The sequence below is a fragment of the Idiotropiscis lumnitzeri genome, chromosome 5 (genome assembly GCF_059441095.1).
Source record: "Idiotropiscis lumnitzeri isolate Australia: NSW breed Sydney's pygmy pipehorse chromosome 5, RoL_Ilum_1.0, whole genome shotgun sequence".
Taxonomy (NCBI): Eukaryota; Metazoa; Chordata; class Actinopteri; order Syngnathiformes; family Syngnathidae; genus Idiotropiscis; species Idiotropiscis lumnitzeri.
Genome location: NC_142395.1, coordinates 23589163 through 23613789, shown reverse-complemented (window position 1 = coordinate 23613789; position 24627 = coordinate 23589163). Strand labels below are relative to the sequence as shown.

Here is a 24627-nt window from a genome sequence, read left to right as displayed (position 1 = left end):
GGTAAAATCAGCTACATTTCCTCACAAATTATGTAGCTGGTGTTTCATTAATCACATAATGAATATAGAATACAGATGATTCTAATTAGCAACGGTGGGTGGTCAAGACCTTCTCTCCTGGCCTAAAATAATCAAGAAATCATTATTCTTCACATTGATGTCATATTATATCCTAGCGTTGTATTTTTGGTGAGAGTTTTCATCCAATCAGAATCCAGCTAGCTCGTGGTTCCAGGCAGATTTCACAATACCAGTCCGACGCTGTCAGATAAAATCGTGCGGGCATCAGTTCTATCAAAGGCAATGATCTTTCAGAGTTGATTGACAGTTGCGAAAGAGAATCAGATCACGAGTTGGTTATCAAGAGCCTTCTCGCTCGCCTTACGTAGAAAGTGATGAACGCGTCTTGTGATTGGATACTCACTTGTGAGGGAGCACCGCAATGCGTAATCTACACACCCCGACGTAGTAACTGGCGACCGTTCGTAAATGATTGTAAAGTATATTCTTGCTTTTTTCAACTCCAATGGCCGAAGGAGGGAAAAGTGTGAATTAATAGAAGATACACTTGCCAGGCCATTTTCAAGACGGACCTTTCAAGAGAAGCGAGGTCGTCCAAAACTCACTCAGTAGTGTGTAAGTGTGTTTCTGTATATTATTTATCCAGCTGTGGTGTCATAAATGATGGTATTATGAGGGGGATTCATTTAAAGTAGGACTAAGTAGGATATCACTGAAAGCCTATGTGTGAAATGCACGGCCGGCCACTGCTAATTAGCAAATGCTGCTTTAGTTCTTTGCTGACCACACTCAGATTAATTGTTCTTTCAGAACTAGAGAACATGTAATGGAGTGATTTTTTTTAAGTGATAGTTTTGTGGAAATTGCTTAAAGGGACACTATTATGTGCTGAACATTGGCACTTACACAAAAAGGTATGCAAATAAAAATTACATCAGTACTAAAATACCCCCCCTCCCTAAAAGACTAGTGGTGATTTGGAGGCTTTTTGGGGGATGAGATTTACGACAAATTTGGCACGTCCCCTTTTGGAGCTCGGCTTGTTATTTTTTTTTGTCTCAGCTGTCTAAGTCACAGCAGGGAGGCAAGCATTATAATATTCCTTGGTTTGTCAGTATGGAACTGGGACCAATCCCCACCAAAATACAAATTATTCACATTACTACTCTTGTCCACTTAAACTTGTGAAAATATTGGATCAAATGTGACCTCATGTGCTAATATCACCCCCCCCCCCCCAAAAAAAACAAAAAAAAAAACCTGGTTGCTTCTTCACTTACTCAGGCTGACACGGACAAGCGTCTGAATGCGCACACGAAGACTGGTTGTAGTTTTTCGACATTTAGCTATATTAAAGTTTTGTTCAGTGTCATTATAAAAGAAGTAATGTTTGAATCTCTACTTTGCCATGCATTCCATAAAACACGTTAGATTAAGTGAGAACTTCAAATTTTTCATACAACTGGGATTTGTTTCAATGGAAAACTCTATTGAAATTATAGGTGGATTTAAAATACTAAAAACAGTTGCACACATTGTTTATGTTTTATCTTCTTCCCGCGTCATTCGAAGTAAGACAGAAGCCCTGCAGAGGGCAGCAAACATGTTTGAGTGACAGAAGGATAGATTCCCTCACACAGCACTGAGAAGGAACGTATTGCCCAAGAGGGCCCAACCACAACCCGCAACATACAGCTGGTGAGCCCACAGACTGCACTTTGATCAAACGCATAAATCAACTCACTCTTAATTTTATTTTTTACTACATTTGACCTGCATGCCCTTACAAATCCATCAAAAAATATTAGGCCTCCTCACATTCTCACTAAAGGGCCATATAAGACCCAGTGTAAGCGCAACTAAGACATCTGTCATCTCGTGGTGACATTTGATAATACAACTTAAAATTACAAGTAACACCTGTATATTTATACTTTTCGTAGTCTTCCTATAGGCTGCTGCTCCCCGTTTGAAGGATCATTCTTGCTGCAGGAACAATTGAAAGCGTAAGAGGAAACGTACTGTCCTTGGATTCTAAAAACGTCAGCATGGACACACACACACACACACACACATGCACGCTTCCGCTTGACTTAAACAGGCAGGATGTTTTTTTGTCCTCACAGTGTAGATTAGAACTTTTAGTGGTGGATCCATTTAGCTGCCTTTGTTCATTGATATAAGGGACTCCCAAACTGCGGGAAAGACCTTGAGGAGTAGTGTGAGTGTAACCTATGGACAAGAGAGTCTTCAATAAACCTAACAAGTACATTTTTGGAATGTGGAAGGAAGCCTGAGTGCCTGGTGAAAATCCACACACGCATGAGGAGAACATGCAAACTCCGCACAGGAAGGCCGGATGTGCTTACCGCTAGTACGTTGTGCTGCCATCATGCACTCAGTCTAAAATAAATTTAAAATAGAAAGCGTTCCAAAAGTATCTTGAAAACCACAAAAATGTTGAAGATGTACTAAGCAGTGAAATACTGAGTATGTTGTGAAGAAGTCATTGTCCTTTTTAGTTCAAAAGACTAAAAATGCTTTCATGAATGGCTACTTGGGAACTCAATGTGCAGTCATGTGTACGCATGTGTTTTTCTGTCTACAAGTTCCAAAACTTGTCATATGACCACTAAGAGTCCAACCAGACCTACAATTGTACATATTTGTGTATAAGTGTGTGTGGGGGTGTGCTTGTGCATGTGGCACAGTCGAATATAGCGTGCTGTAGACCACAATAGCAGGTTGTAGTTAGACAGTGGGAGCATTCATCAAAATTCCAAGTCTTTTTTGGTTACCGGTAATCGTTCGTCAAACTCTGTTGGCCTTGTTGCCCTCAAATTTCACACACCTCAACACACACACGCGCACGCACACACACACACACACATTCCAACAGTCAAAGACCTGAAGTCAAAATACCAACGGCGAATGAATATAGATGACTTACCGTTTTTTCTTTTTCAAAACCACTCCTTTCTGCATTCCTGCTATGTTATGGTATAGTTAGTACATGCTCAATTGCCTAACATTCTAAAAGTAGATTGTTAAATCTACATGAATATGGCCTTAAATCTTCTGTATGCCGCAGAGAATGTCAAGTAAAAAAAAAAAACAACAATAAAATTGACCTTTTTTTATTCATCTCATATATATATTTCTACAACGCTCATAATTATTAGTAAATGAAGTCCGTATTCTGAACTCATGAACTGAGCTGTAAAATTCTGCAGTGTTGCGCTTATAGTCTGAAACGTGCACAACAAACAAAGCATTGATTCACCATTACGGGTCTTTAACATACAATGCCTCATACACGTCACCTTTACCTTGTTTAAATAGCCAAACGGTACATGCCAAAGTGTGTACACACATGCACACACGCTAACATGCCAATGTCAGCTGTTGATGGCAGGATGTCAGCTCCAGACACATCCCCTGTGTATGTGTCTCCTTCACTCATGTAAAACAGGAAAAGTACCTCGCTTCCTTTTTTCTCCCCACTTCCTCTCTCCTTCCTCCGATTTTCAACACATACTTTTAGCCTCTGGTGTTCTCCATCCTGAGCGATGCCTTTGTCTTCTCTCATTGTGTCACTTCCTCTCAGTCTTAGGTATGGACAAGCAACATATTAAGCCCGCCCACATATTTTTTCCTCTTGCTAAGTGTAAATAAACCGATCGTTGCGAACAACACGCTTGTTTACTATGTTCTTGGGCAACCCCACTGGTTTCAGAACAAATGTTTACTGTGCCAGCTCCAAAATGTAAGAGGTTATGTTAGGGCTGGGCGATATGACCTAAAATCAATATCGCGATAAATTGGGCACTTTTACCTCGAAAACGATAAATGCGCGATAAATTCCCCCTGAGGACCAAAATCAAAATAAATGCAGGAAATGCATATTAACTGCTTTTTTATTGACCAACTGGTATACATTACTTTCAATGAAAAATAATTTGAATAAACATTTCAAATAGCTTGCTTTGCATGACTTGAACAATGTCACAAAAAACAGGAGAAAAAGGGTACCTCTCACAAAATCTTTTTCTTCAAATATATTGTGCCGAGATGCTGTAATGCCATTTGCAAAGGCCTAGATTTGTGTAAAGGTATCTTGTAAACAATATAAATAATGCCATGTGCAAAGGAGCTAGTCGCCTGTAAACAAAATGCAAAATAAAATGAAAAAAATGTCAATGGAATGCCAATGCCAAATAAACAAGTGTGCTTCATCAGGAAAAAGTGCAGTCTCGAGTACTCTGGTGCGCGGTCGCCATTTGTCGTCTATGTAATGCACATTCTGGCTCAAACAGGGATCCATGTTGCGACTCGACCACAAGTCGGATGTGGATGCAAAATGCTCGACATGTCTCCGCTCCCGTCCCGATGTTGTCCATATCGGGAAGTGCTGTTTGTGACAAATATTTTCGTACCTCTTGTCGGCGACGTTCATGAGGCTTTTAAATCCTGTGCGCTCCACTGTAACGAGAGGAGCTCTATCTTTAGCTATGTGCTCGGCTATGGCGTCCACCTCTGAGACGTTCTCTCGTATGGTGTCGCCTCCGTCATGGGCTGTTGTCACTTGTCGAACCTTGCTTCTCACTTTGAACATTTAGCACACGCTCCAAGTCAACAGCATGGTTGTGTTGTGGGTGGTGAAAAAGAAAAGGTTGGGCGCGCTGTTTCGGGTGCTTACGACGCACTTTGTAGTTCATGTTCTTTTGCTCAAACATTGTCTTTATGGAACCCAAAACATTTCCAAACAACAGATGTCGAATTTCTTTTCGGGACAAGCGCGACAGGAACAATTTCAACTAACGTTACTTCGTCTGCAGCCGTGTCAGCCGCTTTAGGATTTGAATCGCCAGCAACGAACGCGTCTTCTGTTTACGTTCATGAGTCACGTGACTAGATGCGCTGTAGCCGTCTTAAAGAGGCATGAACATCGCCGCAGACAGAAAAGACTTTTATTTTTTATTTTTTTTAGACACCGAATTTATCGACAAGGGCAAAATTATGTCGGTCACTGTAATACATTTCGGTAAAGGTAAATTTTCGGTTTATTGCCCAGCCCTAGTACACACTATACTATACTATACTATACTATGCTATACTATTATATCACTATACTATAGTGTACACAAGCAGATTGCTGTTGTCATTAAGAATTGTGCGCGCTATAATGTCCTGTCATGTTTTTTTTTTCTCTCATTTTGCATTGAAGTTCTGGACTAAACTGTGAGAGGGTGGTACGACAAAGTTGTGTGTGCAAGTACAAACACACACTTGCCTTACTCTCACGCAGACATAACAAGCAGTTGTTTAATGTACTTCTACAAGATTACATCACTTCACTTTTTTTTCGTTGTCTAGTTCTCATGCCTTCTTTGTTACAGTAAATCACGTTAGAATAAGTGACTTGTCGCCACACATTTTTTTAATGTAAAATTTGTACCATTTGGCAAAATGTTTCATCCTTAATGTGGGTGACAAACAAAATCCCATACATAAAAAGTATTAAATGTTCAAACAAAAAATGTACTGCTTTGAAATTGTGCAAAAAAAATAGAAAAGTGGATTATGCCACATGAGGGGGATACGTCCCATTGCAAGACAAGAACATTTGATTCAAAATATTTTCTCTCCCTTTTCACTTGTAATCATTTGCACATGATGCTGTCACGGCCTTTTCTCCCTCTTTATCACATTTATTTACTTAGTCACGGAGTCGTTTTGGTGCCTTTTGGAAAAAAAAAAAAAGTATTCCTTTGCTGACAATATGGGTTCACTCAGATATCTCTTACTCACTCCAGCATGAACTGATAAGAGAACATGCTTTTCAAGCAAAATATATTGCTGCACCAGTGGCAATTTTGCAATTGTGGCTAGCGGCACCAGATTTGACTGTGATTACAAAAAAAAAAAAAAAAGGATCTTTTTTTTCCCTTTTATCCATCCATTTCCGTGAGCGTTTTTGCTTATGACGGTCGTAGCTGAACTGGAGCTTATCTTTGATGATATCGCGATCAGAGACAGAGAGGCGGGATACACCCAGGACTGGTCGCAAGCCAAATAGGGCAGATTTAGACACACGCAATTCAGGGTCTGTAATTCAATTGAAAGTTTTGAAATGATTTTTCTTGTTCTCATTTCTTGATCACAACAACCTGGCAGTTAAACAAGGGTGTGTAGACTTTTTATAGCCCTTGTAAATTGTTGGTTGTTTTATGCCGCTTGCAGGGTTAACGAAGGCATGCAGTTTATAGGCAAAAGAGCGGCTCAAGTTCCCCTTTGATGACAACAAACATTTAACACGGGTCACCGGGGCCCTCGCTGGTGCCTTTGACGCCAGAGGCAACAAGGATTCGCAAGTCGAATAGCAAGCCTGGTTAGTAATTCCACACATTACGTCATCTTCTCTTCCAGTCTTCCCTACTGTCTTTCTGCTCTCTGTATATCCTCCACCTTGCTGTCATTCATCACATTTCTGAGATAAAGATTATTTTATCTCACAGAAAACGTATTTTCATGTTGCAACCTTCACGAGTGACTTGGTTTTCCGCCGTCATTCCTTTGAAATAATAGACTCAAAACGGTGCTGAATTAATGACATGATGCACTTCCCATGCAGTCAACAAAATAATAACTAAAATTGAAAAAGAAATGTTAACTGAATAAAATGAAAGCAAACACTATATCCTATGTTTATAAAACTAACTAAAACTATCGTTATAGTAAAAGAAAATCATTCATTTTCATACCTGAGCTGTATGAGTTAATTTCAAATGTATTTATTTTGAAATTGCTATTTATTCGACGATAGTGACATTTTTTAAAAATCTGGCACTCAACAGCACTCCGTATATGAAAAAAAAACTAATACTAAAACTAAGAAAAAACTCAACTTAAACAAATAATTAAAAAAAATACTAATAAAAAAAAAACTATTGCTGTAAATGCTGATTTAAAATCAATAATAATAATAAAGTCCTAAACTAAATGAAAAAAATTCCAATATAATGGAAAATACCAAACTATCATAACTCTGCTCAACACTCACGGGAGAAGCTGAAACGGTCACGTGAGTGGTGTCAAAAGGTGAGGACAGTGGCGAGGTCAGCTTTCGGTATGTGGAATGTGCAAAGTTGAGAGGTCTCGGCCAGATATTCTCAGGCTCACCTCAATACGTGGTTTTGGCCTCTTGAGAAGGACTGGACTCTAACTTGAGAAAATGCCATTGCGGTTTAACTGCACAGTTTTACATCACTCATGATTGTCGTGGGTGCACTGGTGGATGTGCATTCACGACTTTCTGCAGCATCATTTTCAGAAATATATGTCAGCCATTATTTACGATGCTAATTACTTGTGATAATGACACTGTCACGGTCCGAGCTTCCGCACGGGGGAACATTAATAAAAATATTTGGTTCCTAAGCAAAATGTGGACCGATGTGTGCATTGTACGAGTGAAAGAGCAGCTGTTCCATAGTCACATGTAACCATGGCACACATAATCCAGTGTTGTCTTGAATTAGAGAGTTTTATAACACCGAAACAAGCGTTCAATTTGCAACACTATCTGTAGCCATGAATAAATACATGGTTTGGTAATTGATTGTCAGGAAAAGATCTTGTGATTGGGGGAAATTGTCTTGTGACCTGATTGGAAACGCCGGCCGCAGTGATGCCACGAGCAGCTCTGACGTTGAGGTGGAGCGCACCGTGATTTTTCGATAGCAGCTGTGCATGTCTCAACAAATCAGTCACTGCCATGTACTCTTAAAAAAAAAATGAAGGAATTCCTAATTTATGAGTGGAGAAAATTAGTATGTAATATGCAAAGGAAAGTCCCTAGAACAGTATTTCTATATATTATGCTCGCCGCAAGTCTCATAGTTCTGAGGTTCAGGAACTGAAATCGCTGTTCCGGCCTTCCTGAGTTTGCATGTTCTTCCCGTGCTTGCGTGGGTTTTCTTCAGATCCTGCGGCTTTCTCCCACATTCCAAAAACATGCCATAACACATTTTCCCACGTGTTTGGGAGATTTTGTTACAACAGATGAACTTTTGGGCAAAATTTCAAAAGATGTGTCTGGTGCAAACATAACGCTCAGTGCTCATCACCCAAAGAACACCATCCCTACAGTGAAGCATGGTGGTGGGAGCGTCTTGCTTGCGGCTGATTTTTCTTCAGTTGGGACTGTGGCCTTAGAATACGTGAGAGGTCTTATGAACCCAAAATCTCCAGGTTTTTGCAAGAAGATGAAAGAACTGTCAGGATAAGCCAAATGGAAAATCTGATTTTTATTTGGTTGTTTTAGAGGCACTTGGAATGTTAGGCGTGCCGACTAACATTCCACCCAAGTCTAAATGTGATTGGCTGATTCTGAACACATCCCAGTTATAAGGGGGTGTGCACACTTGTGCAACTGCTTTATTCTAGTTGTTCTTTTTTAATTCCCCACTCCAAAAATATAATTTCGAGCTCCCATAAACGGTGGAAAAATTTAAATGATTTCTCCGGGACTCATTTTTCTTTTTAAACCCAAAAGACTATTGAGGTTGTTGACTTTTTTAAATCCACCGTACTAATTAGATGATATCATGAAATTATTGTAAAGACATCTGCTTGATTTATGATGAGGAACCACCGTTTCATCGTCAATTCCGACTTTATTCTTTCCAAATGAAATTGTTTTTCTCGTGATGAACGGTGTGATCAACACAAGCACACATTCACAAAACCATGTTTCATTTCAGGAAAGGTCAGCTGCAGGATGTCATTTATGAGCGCTGTTACTTTTTTCACTCACAGCTGTGTCCACTCGCTGAGGGCGTCTTTAGTGAGAGTTTTAATCTTCTCCTCTAGTCATAATTGAAGTGAGGCTCATTCAATCAGTTACACTTAAGACCCGAGACAAACGCCCTATCACTATTTTCTTCTCCCTGCTGGAAATGCTCCGTTGTTCCGAAAGTGTTTTCCAAACTTCCCCGTTGGTCAAAGCATCACATATCTTGTTAATAGTCTTCTTTTTGACTGCTCACATGTGGGTCATGCGGACCAACATTTTGCTAAATTGAAATCGTCTTGTTTTAAGTGAAGTCTATACAGACTGAGATAGTGTTGAAAAGATCACAAATACATTTGTGGAGAACAGGAAGCAAACATGAAAGACAACAACAAACCACAATTGAATAGACACAAGGGAACAAAATAGACGAAGACTAAACAAGATGAGACACAGCTGAAGAGGACAAGGGAGGATTTGATTGGAGATACATTTCTGTCAATCTAATCCAAGTTTAAATGACGCGGTGTTCTCTTGTTATAATGTCACTTAAAGTTCACGACCTGGCTAAATTGTGGATTTTTAAGCGATCACCGTTTTGGGGTTTTTACAGCAAAGTGGCCAAACCAAATTTAGAGTTACGCGCCTTCGTTGTAGTACCATGTTGTACTCCAATATGTCAGGCACGAGACAAAAGCAAGAAGAAGCGGACGGACGTCCTTTTAATGTAATACAGTAGCACTTTTTTCCTATTTTAATATCAGTTGTTCTCACAGCGAGGAGAAAATATATTTTCTCAGAGTATTGTTCTATCTTATGTTTGTATGTGTTACTGTCTAGTGTGTGTAAAGTAGCATTTGTTTGACGATTAGCCCATTTGTGACATTTCACATATGTTAGCATTAAGCTAGCGGCGGACGCTCACAAAATCTCACATTTTGGTGCTTAAAGGGGAAGTCAACCCAAAAATGTACTCTGCGCGCGAGTTGAAAAACAGCTTTCTGGTTAATATTGGTTTTGTGGGATATGAGTTAAGCAGTAAAAAGCACCCGTTTTTTTTTACATCTCGAGGGCGGCCATTTTGCCACTTGCTGTTGACTGCAAACGACATCACGGTTGCTTAGGCCTCAGCTAACGAGCAATCATGGCTCAGCTTCAGAGAACAGGTGGGCCGTGATTGATCGTTACCTGAGCACTGTGATGTCATTTTCAGTCAACAGAAAGTGACAAAATGGCCGCCCCGTGTAATGGCAAAAACTGGTGGATTTTGCTGCTTAACTTGTTTAGAAGGGTTGACCTCCCCTTTAATTAGACTTTGTCAAGAGTTAACTGTGTGTGAGAGCTTGAAACAAGCACATTGTGCGTCTACTTTAAAATACTGTCCCACCTAGAGAGTGAGAACAGGCACTAAGTAATAATTTAAAAACATGTTCAACTCAGTTTAAACGTGCGAAAAGCATGCAGGAGGGAAAACTAGTTGGAAAAAAAAAATCATACAGTATCTTTTATATCTCAGCTTTTCATTTGATGAGTCTGGAACGAATCCCTTGTGTTGAAAGGGGGGTTGATTCACTGCATATACAAGGTGGTTAGAAAAATAACACTTGGGAGGGAGAAATGTTTGCCAAATTCTGTTTATGCATGTGCGTACGTTTGTGGTCAGCAGAACGAAGTCGATTTTGACCCTGGCAGTCCTGTCTACAGTGTTATGTGGCTCGCTAGTGTGCTTACGTAAACACAGTGGTCAGCTGTCGTTAGGCGTCCGCAGGGAGGAGATGTGTCGGGAGACGAGACAGGGGAGCTAGGGGGAGGGATGGTTCAAGTGCACGCCTTACACTGTTTCCCGACTGTGTAAATGTCACATGGCACGCCGTGTGAACTTTGAACACACATGCAAACACAGATGAGATCACGCATGAAAGCCAGACACATATACACACATGCAAGAGATGAGGTGATGGTTTGTGGAGACTAGATGGGAGAGTTTCATGGGAACGTACTGAAATTGCAACAATGATAAGAAAAAGGTTAAATGTGATAATGTGTGTGGAATCGAGCTATGAAGGGCGAGCCTGTGACATACTTGGGCAAAGTTGTGCTCAAGAACCATGTTTGAGTTTTAAAATGTAATTTTTATAATGAAATAAGGCTTAACACTCTCAAAATGAACTTCAACCATTCAAATTGTGTATTGGCTCAGATCAGGTGACTTAACTTTTTTTTTTTGTTTAGTTCATTATTTTATTGTAAAGAAACCTTCATCTGAGTAACGGAACTGAAAGTGACAGGAGTGTGTTTTTATTATCAGATTAGCAAAAACATGAAATATTGACACATACGCCCCCCCACTCACAGTCATTGTTGAAATATCATCCAATATATGGAAAAAAAAAAAATCTGTGAACTTACTTTTGGCCTTTCCACGCCCTCAGAGGATCTGAATGATGCAATTTCCTGCTGGCCATGTGACTTGCGGAATATTTAAAAAAAAAACAAACTCAGATTGGGCATTGTGTTAGGAAAATGGGACTAAATGAAAGTTTAGTTAAGATAACAAAAAAAAAAATTACACTGACTCGGTGCAATGACTCATATAAAAATACAAAAAAATTATGACCGCTTAGCAATCTTCTAATAGCCCCATAAAAGCTGTTAAATTGATAATGCACACACAAACAGGTTCAGTTTGTCGTGTGTCCCAAAAATATTTGTTAAACTACTTCTCTGTAAATGATCTGAACTGTCGTCACTTTTGCCCCAGTAAGAACACGCAATACACACACACGAGCTACAATGACACACACACTTTCCCTTTTCGTGTGTATGTACACAAGTGACATCTTGCAGCAATAAACAACAAAACAAAAAAAATGTCCATTTCAGACATGCATCTGTTTCTCGTTTCTTTGTGGAAATGAAATGGTTTTGAGTTGTTTGGATAGCGAACATTTTCCACAGTTTGACGTCCAAAAGGACAACATGCGATCGATAACTAAGTCCTGACGTATTCAAGATGATGGCACATTACCCAGAGGCCTCATATTTGGGGACATTTTTTGTTATGACACAACTGATGTAAAGTCCTTTTGACACCACTGGACGTGTTGTTTTACAAAACAATCCGTGTAATGAACAACAAGAACAGGGGTGTCAAACTTGTTTTGTTGATCGTCATCAAGGGGCCGGTTGCGGTTATTATGGGGAAACACATTAATAATATTATTATAGTTTACAGAAACTAATGCATAAGCAGATGTTTTGGAATTGTAGTTTACTTTATTACATGATACTTAATGACCTTTTTTTTTATTATCTCGCGCTTAACAGATACTCCTATTAATTTAAAATCAAAAACTAATACTAAAACTAGTAAAAACATGAACTTAAAATGAAGCATTTTTGAAAAAAATACAAATGAACAAACTTGCTCTAAAGAACTCATTTAAACTCACAGAATTGAAAAAGATAAAAAATCTAAACAAAATAAAACTTAACAAGAATGAAAAATCCCAAACTATTTTAACCTTAATAATCGCTATGGGTGAAAGAATATGCCAACAAACAAACTTTTTACTGTGGTTTTAGAGACTTTGTAAAGTAAATTCTGAGATTTTTCATAATTAAATTGTTCATTTATGAAGGTAATTTCTGTGAAAGCATGAATAGACTGAGAACTACGTAGTCCGGGGAGAGATACTGTCGTTTTTAGCTGTTTTTCACCATTTCAGTTTTTGCATTTTTTGTGGGCGGTCATGGCTAAATCGGGGCCCGGTAACACACTTGAGCCACTTCGTTTCACATCAGCTGCATCGTGGCGCAATTGAGACTTGCATTTAGCGTTAGCTGTCCCTTCCCCCTGACAATGCATCTTCCCTTCAGCTAGTCCGCTGGCTTCACCAATTTAGAGCGCCTCGTTGTCAGGTGTCAGTGCGCACACGTCATGGAGAGGAGGAAGAGTGACGGGGTGGAAAATGTCAGTGACAGCTCATGCGTGGCTTGGGCCTTCATGTTCATTTTCAAGCATCATTTTATATACTGTGCACATTTTTAAATCATTCAAATTTGGCATTGTTGCGAACACACTTTTCTATTCATTTTCAGTTTAGAGGGACTTCAAAGTCAAAGTTCCAGTAAGTGAGTCTGAAAGGTTTTCTTTTAGGAAAGTGCAACTTCAAGAGTTGCAGACAAATACAACAGTAACCGTTTGAACATGGTTAATTCTTGTTTTACAAAAAACAAGAGCACGAGGCTGTTACACTTCTTGTCCCTTACCGAATATGTTCTTTGTGGGGCCTCCAATATACCTCCATCATATATCTGTAAATAATGCCCTTCTATTTATTGTTTTCAAAATGACAGCTGTGAGGTCGTTAGCCACAAAACTAGTGGAGACTTTTGCACTGTCAAAGCTTAATCCTGCCACAAGGACACTATATAATTAGGAAACACTACATGAGTAATCCATGACTATTTAGTTATATTTGTAAATAATATTCCAGTTAAAATCCGCAAACGCCACAACGGCAACATTTATTCTTGGCTCCCTGTGTTTTTCCCAGCCCAAATCTTGTGACTTAAGATGTGTAATAGTGTGATTGTCCAGCTTCAAAGCTGAACATCTTATCTAAGCTTAACAAGCCATGAGGCCAGGTTGGTTCTCAGACAGAATTGATTTGCAGCCCGTAGCTACACCGCACCCAAGAACAGAGCCACTAAGCAAGTGTCACATGACATCTTTCGAAATAAAACGCTTGCATAACTTGCTGAGGGATCTGGCAGCGGCGAGTGTTTACAATGATCAGGCTGGGAGATGGAGAACTTGTGCGTATGCTCCCCCCCAAAAAAAAAAAATGTCTGCTCTCTCCTGATGTGCATCAGCTGAGTACATCACGGCTGTTGTTCTGTTTGGTTATCTCAAAGCCCAAACCAAAACATTACCTCAAACATATGTGCATGGAAAGTTCAGCTTTGAGTGGGGGGAGAAAAAAAAATGTTTGCATCACACTCCTCTTTTATTTTACCACACATCCATATATCTACAGAGCCTTTAAACCAAGAATTTATTATAGAAAATCTCCTCTACGTCTCAAAGTATAAAACTTTTACACAAACATCCTCTTTGATTGGCGCCCAGACAAAATCAATATATATTTGTTACTTCCCAAATGCGTATTATATGACGAACAACGAAAACAAAATGAATCTATCGAGGCAGCCTGCTTCTGTATTAATGAGCCTAAAAAAATTATTAAACAAAACAAAACATTGTGTTCAAGTCTGAGTCATAATCCATATTGTGAGTCGGAAAGCAATCACACGTACATATTTTCACATCTCAAGTGGATTATAGCCCTTCATCTGACATTTGTCTTTGTTACCATAATGGTATTTCGACTGACAACTTGACAGTAATAACCGAAGCCGTCAAATATCATATTTTGTGCGCACAAAGGTCAAACGTTTCTCAAAGTGGGTTGTGGGGGAACATGAACACAATCTGTTGTCTTGGTTGATTAAATGCCAAAAATCATCAATTACAACTAACGTAAAATAACCATACCATCCATATCATTGATTACAGCTCTTTCAAATCACCGACATAATGCTGACAGGGTAACCCATCAACCAACAAGAGGGTCTGCGTGACCTTTGGCCTACTCCCATGTGCCGTCACCATGCGAGTCTACGCATAAACTGCAAGACAGGCCTCTTTGTGCGCGCCGTCAAACAATGTATCGCTATCAGGAAGGACACAGAGGAGCCATTCACTGGCCGCTGGAACATCTGAATGACCAAACAATTCCAATGATACAATCACAGCTTGATACTAAAATCGAAACTTGGTTTTGTCAATATTGATTCACTTCTTGTGACCAAACTCATTGGCTTGTGTTCAAGAAAATGTTTAACCGGCATTTTTTTTTTTTTGTGTGTGTCGCTGATAAAAATTAAATGTTCCTAAAGCTTTCTTGCTGAGTAAAATATTTGGTTTGTACAAACACTGGATGAAATGCAAGTTTTACTCGCTAGCTTAATATATTATCTGAATTTGTGCAGATGGACACATTAACAATATTTGGAGGTCGTCATGCTTGCCTTCTCCTTACATGTGGTTTCAATAACACGCACTTATAAATCTTTCCATACTACAAACTTGCTCACACCCTTATCCCTTCTGATGCTGACACACTAAACACAAAAGACACGTTCTTCCAAATGGACCTCGGAGAAAAGATACAATTCTGGCTTTTGACCTAACTTTGGTAACAGCAGTGCACAAAAGAAGGTGTGCACGACGCACACTTTATGTTTCAGTGTGTTTTGGATCACAACGTGGAGATAAATGGGTTGCAAAACAAGTTGCAGGGCAGTCATCACTTCTGTTGTAGACTTGGAAAATGGCACACGAGACAAACAAGAGTATTGACAAGTACGCTTTTAATTAATTCATGGATTAGGGATTCGGAAGGGACTTAACTCCTTCACCCCGCCCATTTTGGGGAGAATCCTTTTGGGTTTAATTATGATTTTTTTTCCCCCAATTCATTTCAATGGGTGTCAGTCATACTTGAGTGGAGGCTATTCGTCCCTAGCGAATAGCGTACAGTAAATTAACAAGTTGCTTAAATAGTTTTAATAGATTGGTCAATCTTATGATTGGATCAATTATCGGTCATGGTTATTTATTTTTGGATTTTTTTAAACTCGCTGATGCTTGTGTAAAGGCTAAACAATTTGTACAATTCTATGCTTCCAATTTTACGTAAAAAGTTTCAGAGAAGTGCCTTTTCTGTTCCAATTGCACAATCGAACACTGTTGGGACGAACTAGAAAAGAGTTTGTGAGCCATCAGGCTCGCGCTCAGGTCCAACATCGCTGATTTCACAGCTGGATGAATGGACAGAAAAATCCCAGCGACACACGTCAGCATCTTGTAAAAATCTCTTCGAAGAGTGTAAGCTGTTACACAAAGAGGGACTAACTTCATATTTTTCTTCCATATTCACTTCTTGTCTGTGGAATGTCCGCATACTTTTGTTCATACGGTGTGCCACAACCCAACAGATAACGAAAGCCTCAGAAATCTGCACCTGGCAACCAAAAGCGATGAGCTCATGCTAGTCAGAACGTCTAAATAAGGAAATGGATGAGAGTCATGGTCAAGCGCAAGCCAACAAGCAGATGATTTACGGTTATCTTCACGAGAAAGCATAGTGTGAAGTTGTTCCACACAGACGCAACGAAACAACTAACTTCCTGTTACAAAGAAGATTCTAATCTCTGGGATGAACATTTTCTTGACTTTCTTCAACACGCGATTCAGCCACCATAGGTAGCGCTATGACCACTTGAAGCATCCTAACTGACCCGGTCCACCATCTTCTGGTTCGGAGACAAAGAACATATGTGCGTCTTACTTTGGTCTGGTCCAATTTGCTGTTTACATTCTGCGACTGAAAGAATTTCCATTTGGTGCGATCGCTGTCAAACATGTTCAGTTTCAGTTTAGCCAATCAAATAAATGTTGTGCAACTCAGGTGCTGAAATTAGGTCCGAAAGGCACTTGATCTCTTCACATTGAAATAGAGGAAGAAAAATCGCAACAGTGTTTCTCTTCTTGCTTAAATCAGCCTCATCCACCATTTTCTGCTGGTCCCGATAGACATCCCAACAAAGGTTGATGCTGCAGTTGGATCACCCACTGACCGGGTTAGTTCTAGGACACAAAAGTCTTCTTGTTTTTTCAGTGCTTGTTGAAAAAGACGAGAGTTCGCTTGTAAATATCCCACATGATAAGGCAATTGAAACTTTTGGCTTCCATCAACACTCCGGACTCGGACTCCGTTGAAGGACACTAGAGAGTTCACGTTTGTCTCAAAGAGTTCCAGGATCGAAATCTGGAGTGCTTTTACGCCACACAGCAGTACCTTTTCCACCACGACTTGGACAAGCTTTTCATCTTGTCAGGCGTCTGCATTTGCTTTGTTCGCCGTTTCTGTTTCCCTTTGGAGTGTTTCTTGGACTTGTGGTTCTGCAGGCTGGCCAGTATGGCCGTGTCGAACACTTCTTTCAAGTTCTTCTGCGTCAGCGACGAGCACTCCACGTAGGCCACAGCACCGATCTCAGCCGCGCATTCCCGAGCGTCCGCTGGGTTCACCGGCCTCTCTCTGTACTTTGCCAAATCTATCAAAATCTGGGGAGAAAAGGACAACGTCATAACTTTCCATTTTTATTTTAAAGCCATGCTATCCATTTCTTTTTTTATAATGTTTGTCATTATTTGATTCACAGAATGAGCTGCAGCATATTCCAGTTGAGTTTGGGTGAGATGCAGGGTACAGCCCCGATTATTAATCTATTTCCGGACACAACATCTTTTTATTAAAAAACAGGACATCATTTCTAATAGGGTAGAAAATGCACGAAATAAATTATGTTTGATTCATTTGCTAGTTTGATTTATAAATATTAAAAAAAAGCAATAATGTTGGTCATTGTTTTCCAAATTAAAAGAAAATGTTTTATTTTGATTGACCACAAAAATTATTAAACTATTTTCATGAAAGACTCCAGAACTGTTTGGAATATTAACAGCAGAGAAGATGAAATTTTGAAGATTTGGACAATCCTGAATCTACAAAGTATCAAAACAATTAATCAATTATTAAAAAAAAACAATTACCGATTAATTGAATAACTCATTACTTGTCGATTCATCAATTCATCGCCGCACTGCTAATTCAAATCAACATCACAACGTAGAAGAATGCAATTTTCAAGATGGAAAGGTTACAATTTTGGGGGAAAAAAAAACAAACTTCATTTCGGTTTTTATTTCATATATGCTGTCTCAGCAACAGTAAAAGCTATGAAATATTTCTATCAGCTTCCCAATCCCACCAACTGGAGTTAAACGAACAAAGTGGTCCAACCTTGACATCTTCTCGGAGGTCACACTGAGTCCCAACAAGAATGATCGGTGCGAAGGGGGCGTGCCTCCTTATCTCTGTGATCCACTTCTCAGGGACGTTCTGGAAGGAGACGGGGCTGACCACGCTGAAGCAAAGCAGGAAGACGTCCGCGCTGGTGTAACAGAGCGGACGCAGCCTGTCAAACTCATCCTGCAGAAGAGGGGACACCCACACAGCTTCACTCAGAGGTGACCATGACGAAGTGCTTCCTTCTTTGGGATTTGAGAAAAATGTGGTGCAATTGTACTCAACAAGTCAAATATTTTGACATAAGCATTCTATAAAATCATTTTTTCTCCTCTCTTTTTGTCCATGCAGTGGTCACAGGGGATCGAATTGACAGGGAGGATAATGCAGATTAGCGCAGCCCCTCTTTGAACCAATCACGGTGAATACTTGGCACGCTACGATGCCATTGGATACTTGACGTCAGGCAAACAGCTGCAAATGCCAAGCCAGAGAATTATTTCCTCGCAAAAGCACACATCAGCAACCTGTGTCCTGACAAAGGACCAACCCTCAAATCTTCTTGACTTTTAACGCATTAAAACATTTTTTTTTGTATTAGTATTTTGTGATCTGGTCACACAAAATTAGAAGTTGAGAGGAAAATAGATAATCTATGTGTGGAATGGCTTTGGAACAAAAGACAGATTGGTGTTTTCCTTTCACTGTCAGGGCATTGTCTTGATAACAAATAAAGCGACAGGAAGTGTGTGTTTGTGTGTGAGAGAGAAATCCATTACCTGTCCAGCTGTGTCACAAAGTTGGAGTTTGACTGGCTGCCCATCCACTGAAACCACCGCTACACACACACACACACACACACACACAAAAACATTTTTAAACCGCATGAAACACCAAATAGTACTAATATTCGCACGGCCCCATCAAAATATTTCCACAAAGAGAGGAAAAGAGACCAGTGATGACCTGTGAGGATCATGACTGGTGAGGCACTGACATGAGTCTGATTTACAAATGTATGAGTGTAAATAAAGTTGCGTATTTGATATTAAATTAGCAGACTGACGTTATAAACTGGTAAACTGGTATTTTCTGACTAAATATTTGAAGCCGATTTGTCATCTCCAGCATTGATTTTCCTTTATAGATCCCATTTTAATTTTAATAATGTCCATGTTAAGCTTTCATTCGGCGCAAAGGTTCACAACTGCTCCAACAAGTTTGTATTGTCTTGTTAAATCAAGTCTGCACATGAGCAGTAAGATGGAATATTCCATTGCATGAGAAGGGAGGGGGAAATAGTTTCAACTATCCTAGATGAAGCTTTTTTTAATGTGGTTTTGAGCATGTCATTAAGACTAAAACACTAATTGCTTTGAATCAAAGAACAATTTGTTATGAACTGTCAAGTACAAGTCTCCAAAACCGAGTTAGTGAGGGATTGCGCAATCACAGGTGAGATTCAGTTGCTTGCTGCCACACTTCATGTCTCACCCATGCACAATATTTGAACTAAAAAAAAAATACATTTTAGCAAGTTTGACTACGAACTCACATACATTGTTGAATTGCAAAAGGAACATAAGATCACACCAGAGAGCATTGCCTTCAAAATAAAAATTGGTAAGTACAAATAGGTATACAACTATCGAATGGTCACAACTGGTATTTTATGTATTTTGCGACACTTGTTGAGCCAGTGAACAATTGTACGACCTTAAACCAATTCTAACCAATCACATGTTTACAAAAAAGGCACATTATAAACACTAAGGAAAAATGAGGGGAAAGCTGAAAAAGAGTTAACATTTATATAGAGTGTTTTTATGTAAAAAAAATACTGAAAATGTTCCCATGAAAACTGAAGCATTCCATTACTGTAAACTTCACTTATGTGTTATTCTTATTTTTTCATGTAAATTGTGTGGTGCACGTTGAGGGCGACAAAGAGCCATCATCTTACCCGAGAAGTTGTCAAAGGCAGTGGGGACATATTCGGTGGGGTACCCGTTGGTAGTGTAGCTGACCACCAGGCTGGTTTTGCCCACAGCTCCGTCCCCCACCAGAACACACTTCACCCGCCTCTCCGCTCCTCCGGCCCGCCGCGTCTTGCCCAAGCCCCCGTCCCGACCCCGGAGCCTCCTCGGCGGGACAGGAGGAGCAGGAGACGCGGGTGCTGTCTTCGAAGGCATCTGGCACGGGGAGGAGGGGGACATGGAGCCGCCCTACGAAGAAGTGCCGGGCCGACGGCCGCTTTTCGCGTCGCCCATTTTTCTGCTATCTCCCGGGCGAGGACGCTTTTTGACTTGTCTAGTCTAACTTTCCGTGAGTGGGCGATCGCGACCTTCTTTCTCCTCGTAGCGAAATGTCATCGTGTCCATTTTAAGCTACATTGTGGCTTCTTCAAAAGTCAGCGCGTCCATTTGAAAGACAGGGGATTCAATGAATGTTGGTCCGATCCACAGTCCTAAACTCCCCTTCAAATGACATCACCGTAGTGTGTGCGTGTGCGTGCGCGTGAGTGTGTGCGTGCTTGTGTTTGAGAGAGAGAGTGAGAGAGAGAGAGAGACAGAGAGAGTGAGTGAGAGAGGGAGAGGGGCAGCACTTTCCTCTGCCTCCTGATTTGTACTATTTTAAACTTGTTTTGTTTTCGGTATTTTTTTGTCAGTAAAAATAAATGATAATCATGTACACGATGTTTTGTTGTAGATTCTTAATGACAATTTGACATCGTAATCGATTAAGGGGATATAGTCAAGTCTGGTTCTCAGGTACAAACACTCACGACTCACCAGTTTTTTGGCTTTGTTCAGTTGGGTCAATTTTTTATTGAGTCATGTGATGAGGCCTTTTAAATGGGCAGGTATATTTAACACTGTAAGTGTTAAATACGTGTTAAATAGTGTGTCTATTGTATGTTAATTAGTTTAGGAGTGTAGTGGAGAGTTAACAAGGTTGTGGCACTTTTTTCTGTAACTTGTGAAACTACATAGCACATTGGTTCAGGGGTGTGATTTGGGGCTCCATAAAATAATTTAAAACCCAAATAAATAAACTATGATGTATCATTTTAATGCATATATATTGTACATGGGGCCTGGTGGCTGGTGCACCAAAACAAACAAAAAACTCAAAAAACTGCTTGTGCAGTCGGAAAAATTGTGCTGAAATCGCTAAATTGGCAACATTGACTGTGCTTTTGCAAATTCTAGTTCCCCAGTGGCCATCTGATGTCACGTCAACATCAATCATAAATAGAAGGATTCTGATGTCATATTGATGTTGAATTGACACCAGATGCCCACTGATTTATCTGTTGTTGCCGGCTGACATGCTTTGCCTCCAGTACATTGCTGCGAACAGAGAAATTCTTCTCTGCTCCTAGCCATATTTGTTAAATTATGTGGATAATAAATACATTTATATTTACAGTATGCGTGACCATAATAAATCAAAGAGAGACAGTTCTTAGCGGAATTTTAAATAATGGTTGCTAGTGTTTCTACACGGACATATTTCTGCGTAGGGCCACACATGTGTTGACAAGCACCTAGTTCCGGTCTAGCGCACATTCTAGTTATTATTGAAGCGGGTAGACGTCATGTCTTCATCGGAGGTGGTTTTGGGTTATCTGGACGACGCGGAGCCGTGGAGGCTTCGTTCGCCGCAGTTCCCCAGTAAAGTTGGCGGCAAACCGGCGTGGCTTTGCCAGCGAGGCCCGCCGTCGCTGGCCCGACTGGAGTGCGAGACGTGCCGCTTGCCCATGGCCTTTCTACTTCAGGTTCGGAACCCAGAAGCGGGGATGGACTTAGTGGGGATTTTTGTGAATTCACATTTCTCGTATGATTGTATTTTTGTAAACCAAAACCGCGGTTTAATCTTCCGTAGGTGTACGCGCCAATCTCCGGCCAGGACAGAAGTTTCCACAGAACCCTCTTTGTGTTTTGTTGTAGAACTCCAGAGTGCTACATTCACAATGACATCCGCAGTGTGAAGGGTACGTGGACACGGTAGTGATGCTACCATTTTGATCCTCTCACAGAGGAATGACAACGATCTCTTCACTTGTAGTTTTCAGAAGTCAGCTGCCTCGGAGGAATGAGTTCTATTCCTACGACCCTCCACCAGGTTTGTGGATTGAAATTGGAAAATTACCGAATTGGGATTATTGGATTACTAAATGTGTATTATTAAAGATAAAGATGTCCTTTATTAGTCCCACAATGGGCAAATTTGAGGTGTTAATGACCTTATGGTAGACTTGCTATGTGAAATTGTCATTGGAAGCACATTTTCTTTATTTCTGCAAATAGTGTTCATGGGCATTTCGAGGGGAGATGGTGGGAAGTGTTTATTTGTAAAAACATTACCATTAAATTACAATTTGTTAAATGATACTTGAATTTTGTGTAATTTACTGTAAAATGGCTATCATAGCAAAATGTAGCATGATGACCTCATAGTATTATTAGAAAAATAGTAATAATTTGAAATCCGACGTCATGGAAAAGATAATAGTGTTGAATGTATGTTAGGAAAGGATTTAGTGGGGGGGGGGTTCTTTTAGTGTATATAAAAAGTGAAGAAAAAATTCAATCTTGGGACATATTCTTTTTTCTGTGCTGGTATGGGTTTGGCCCCCAGACATCAAATTTGACGTGTATTAGGACAGCCACTGAGGAAATACAGCAATAATCTTATGTTATCCCACCTCTCTCTACCTCTGCACATCCTCAGAGGATGAACCCCCCAGTGACTTGGATCCCGACCAGAACGTGCTTCCCGGATCTGTAGTGAAATTATGTTGGGTGTGCGGTTGCCCTGGCAACAAAGCTTGCTCTCGCTGCCACGCCATCACGTACTGCGGGAAGCACCACCAGACGCTTCACTGGAAGCAAACGCACAAGAAGAATTGCGGAGTCTGTAAAGAAAGGACGGCCTCTCAATTTCTCTTCCCGGAGTTTGAGCTTTTAACTGAGCCGGAGGAGGAGGAGGAGGAGGAGGAGGACAAGGGTGGCGAAGGAAATGACGAGATGGCCATCACTCAGACCAGTGCAGACTGTCCCTCCTTGGCAGAAAGTAAGCACTTGCATCCTCTGGTGTTAAATTCTACTGTACGAATTTGCCATAGACGTAGTTATTGTTTAGATATGTTTCCCAATCCCAACACAAGGCGCATATTTTACATTCTAAAACTCTCACGACATCCCACCAAACAAAAATATCACAAAAAATGTACAGTATATTGAAATGATCTTGTTTCTATTCTCAATTTTTACTTCATGTGAAATTTGGGCCTGTTTAGTTGAACACTTCTTATTCTTTTGCACAAATGGCAACTGTATACTGTGCCGTGTGCATCGTATGCAGATTCACTGCTGCCATCTAGTGGAAGAGCACTTCATTTACTTTTTGCCTGTCTACTTTGCTGGCATCGATGGATGAGCAAAAAACATTTGTAGAAATGAATAATTTTTGACAAATTAAAAGTAGGGGGTGGTCTTTCATGATACAGTGGTTGAGAATTAGTGACCTAGAAGACTAGAAGTGGCCGTGTTTCCACCTTAGCCTCTGACTTTCCAAGTAATGTGGCTTTTTTTTACAACTGTAATAGCAAGTTGACTAAATTCTGGATACTCATCTGTTTCCTCCACACTACGCTCGACTGAGTACCATTTTGCTTCTTGAGCCGTGATCATGTTTAGTAGTGTAAATAAAGCAAAATATTTTGAATATTTCGAGGATTCCCAATGAGGTTTTTGCAATTTATTTTAGTGCTAGCAGTGACGGACCTTGAGGAGATGGCCAAGCATGAGACTGAGGACAACAAAGTATTCCAGCGCTTTAAAAAGAAGATTGCACCTGAGCCGCAGCAGGTTTGAAACACTGTGCAAATACTGCAGCTGACTTGTTAGACAAACGTTTTGCTGTTTGTACAGGTGTTGCGCTACAGTCGGGATGGGTCTCCTTTGTGGGTTTCTTCCCAGCACATCCCTTCAGACACAGATATCCCAGCATGCACCTGTGGCGCCAAGAGGACGTTTGAATTTCAGGTTATTTAATAGCCTTTTATGTTGAAATTGTTCATGAACCCCTTTTGAAATGCTCACCCTTGGGTTATGTGTGCACTTATTAAGGTGATGCCCCAGCTGCTGAACAGTCTGCGTGTGGACTCCACAGGTGCCAGTATTGACTGGGGGACTCTGGCTATTTTCACCTGCTCCGTCAGCTGTAACCACGGTGATCAATACTGTCTTGAGTTCATTTGGAAACAAGACTTCAGTACAGATCAGGAAAGTCAAATTAAACAACCATAATATCTCTGTGGCATTGGATAATATTCATTTTGTAAATTAATGCTGGCACATTATTTCCACACTAGTACCGAAATACTTAGAAATTACAAACTGCCCATGCAAAATAGTTTGCAAATATTTACTGTTAATTTTGACTTAACTACTGTGTTCGCAGTAGACTGGCACGTTAGATCTTGCGATAAATTGTGATATTGCCGCTGTAGGAACAGAACTATCGGGACCTCTTGTGTATCTCTGACTTGGGCATGGCAATGAGCATCCTTCATGCTCCTATGAATGTGAATAACACCAATCTGTCCTCATCTCAAATGGTTTACAGTGCTGCCATCCCTAGCTAACTATGCTGTTTGTACATCTTACTGAGTTAATGATTAGTGAAAAGAACATAAGACCTCATGCCTTATCTTCCCATATTACTTTACCTGCATTTTCCAGGAATATCGAATATTATATGCACATACACCATTGTAAAGATACTGAACCTGACTGGATGTGGGTGGTTACTTAGTGTTTAAAAAAAATAGCAATAAACTGTCATTAGATATGTTCATTTATG

The 24627-nt window shown here is 40.2% G+C and overlaps 2 protein-coding genes and 1 long non-coding RNA gene across 4 annotated transcripts; 2 read left to right on the top strand and 1 right to left on the bottom strand.

The window, feature by feature from the left end:
• Window positions 1–424: 424 nt before the first annotated feature.
• On the top strand, window positions 425–18888 carry LOC148337343 (uncharacterized). 2 transcript variants are annotated; one of them, XR_015843175.1, is made up of 4 exons: window positions 425–636; window positions 6265–6412; window positions 17841–17975; window positions 18106–18888. It is a non-coding gene; the product is annotated as an uncharacterized LOC148337343 (long non-coding RNA). The 2 variants fall into 2 exon arrangements; XR_015843174.1 differs by lacking the exon at window positions 6265–6412.
• rhoua (ras homolog family member Ua) lies at window positions 13809–20275 on the bottom strand. The gene is made up of 4 exons (XM_088296071.1): window positions 19718–20275; window positions 18534–18592; window positions 17749–17937; window positions 13809–17009 (listed from the first exon to the last, which is right to left on the bottom strand). Exons 1-4 carry the CDS (start codon window positions 19968–19970, stop codon window positions 16725–16727), a joined length of 786 nt encoding a protein of 261 aa, XP_088152197.1. The 5' UTR covers window positions 19971–20275; the 3' UTR covers window positions 13809–16724.
• Window positions 20276–21253: 978 nt separating this feature from the next.
• Window positions 21254–24082, top strand: pdcd2 (programmed cell death 2). The gene is made up of 7 exons (XM_088296068.1): window positions 21254–21535; window positions 21643–21751; window positions 21826–21882; window positions 22492–22833; window positions 23530–23630; window positions 23694–23807; window positions 23892–24082. The coding sequence occupies exons 1-7, from the start codon at window positions 21356–21358 to the stop codon at window positions 24069–24071; spliced, it is 1083 nt and encodes a 360-aa protein (XP_088152194.1). The 5' UTR covers window positions 21254–21355; the 3' UTR covers window positions 24072–24082.
• Window positions 24083–24627: the final 545 nt, after the last annotated feature.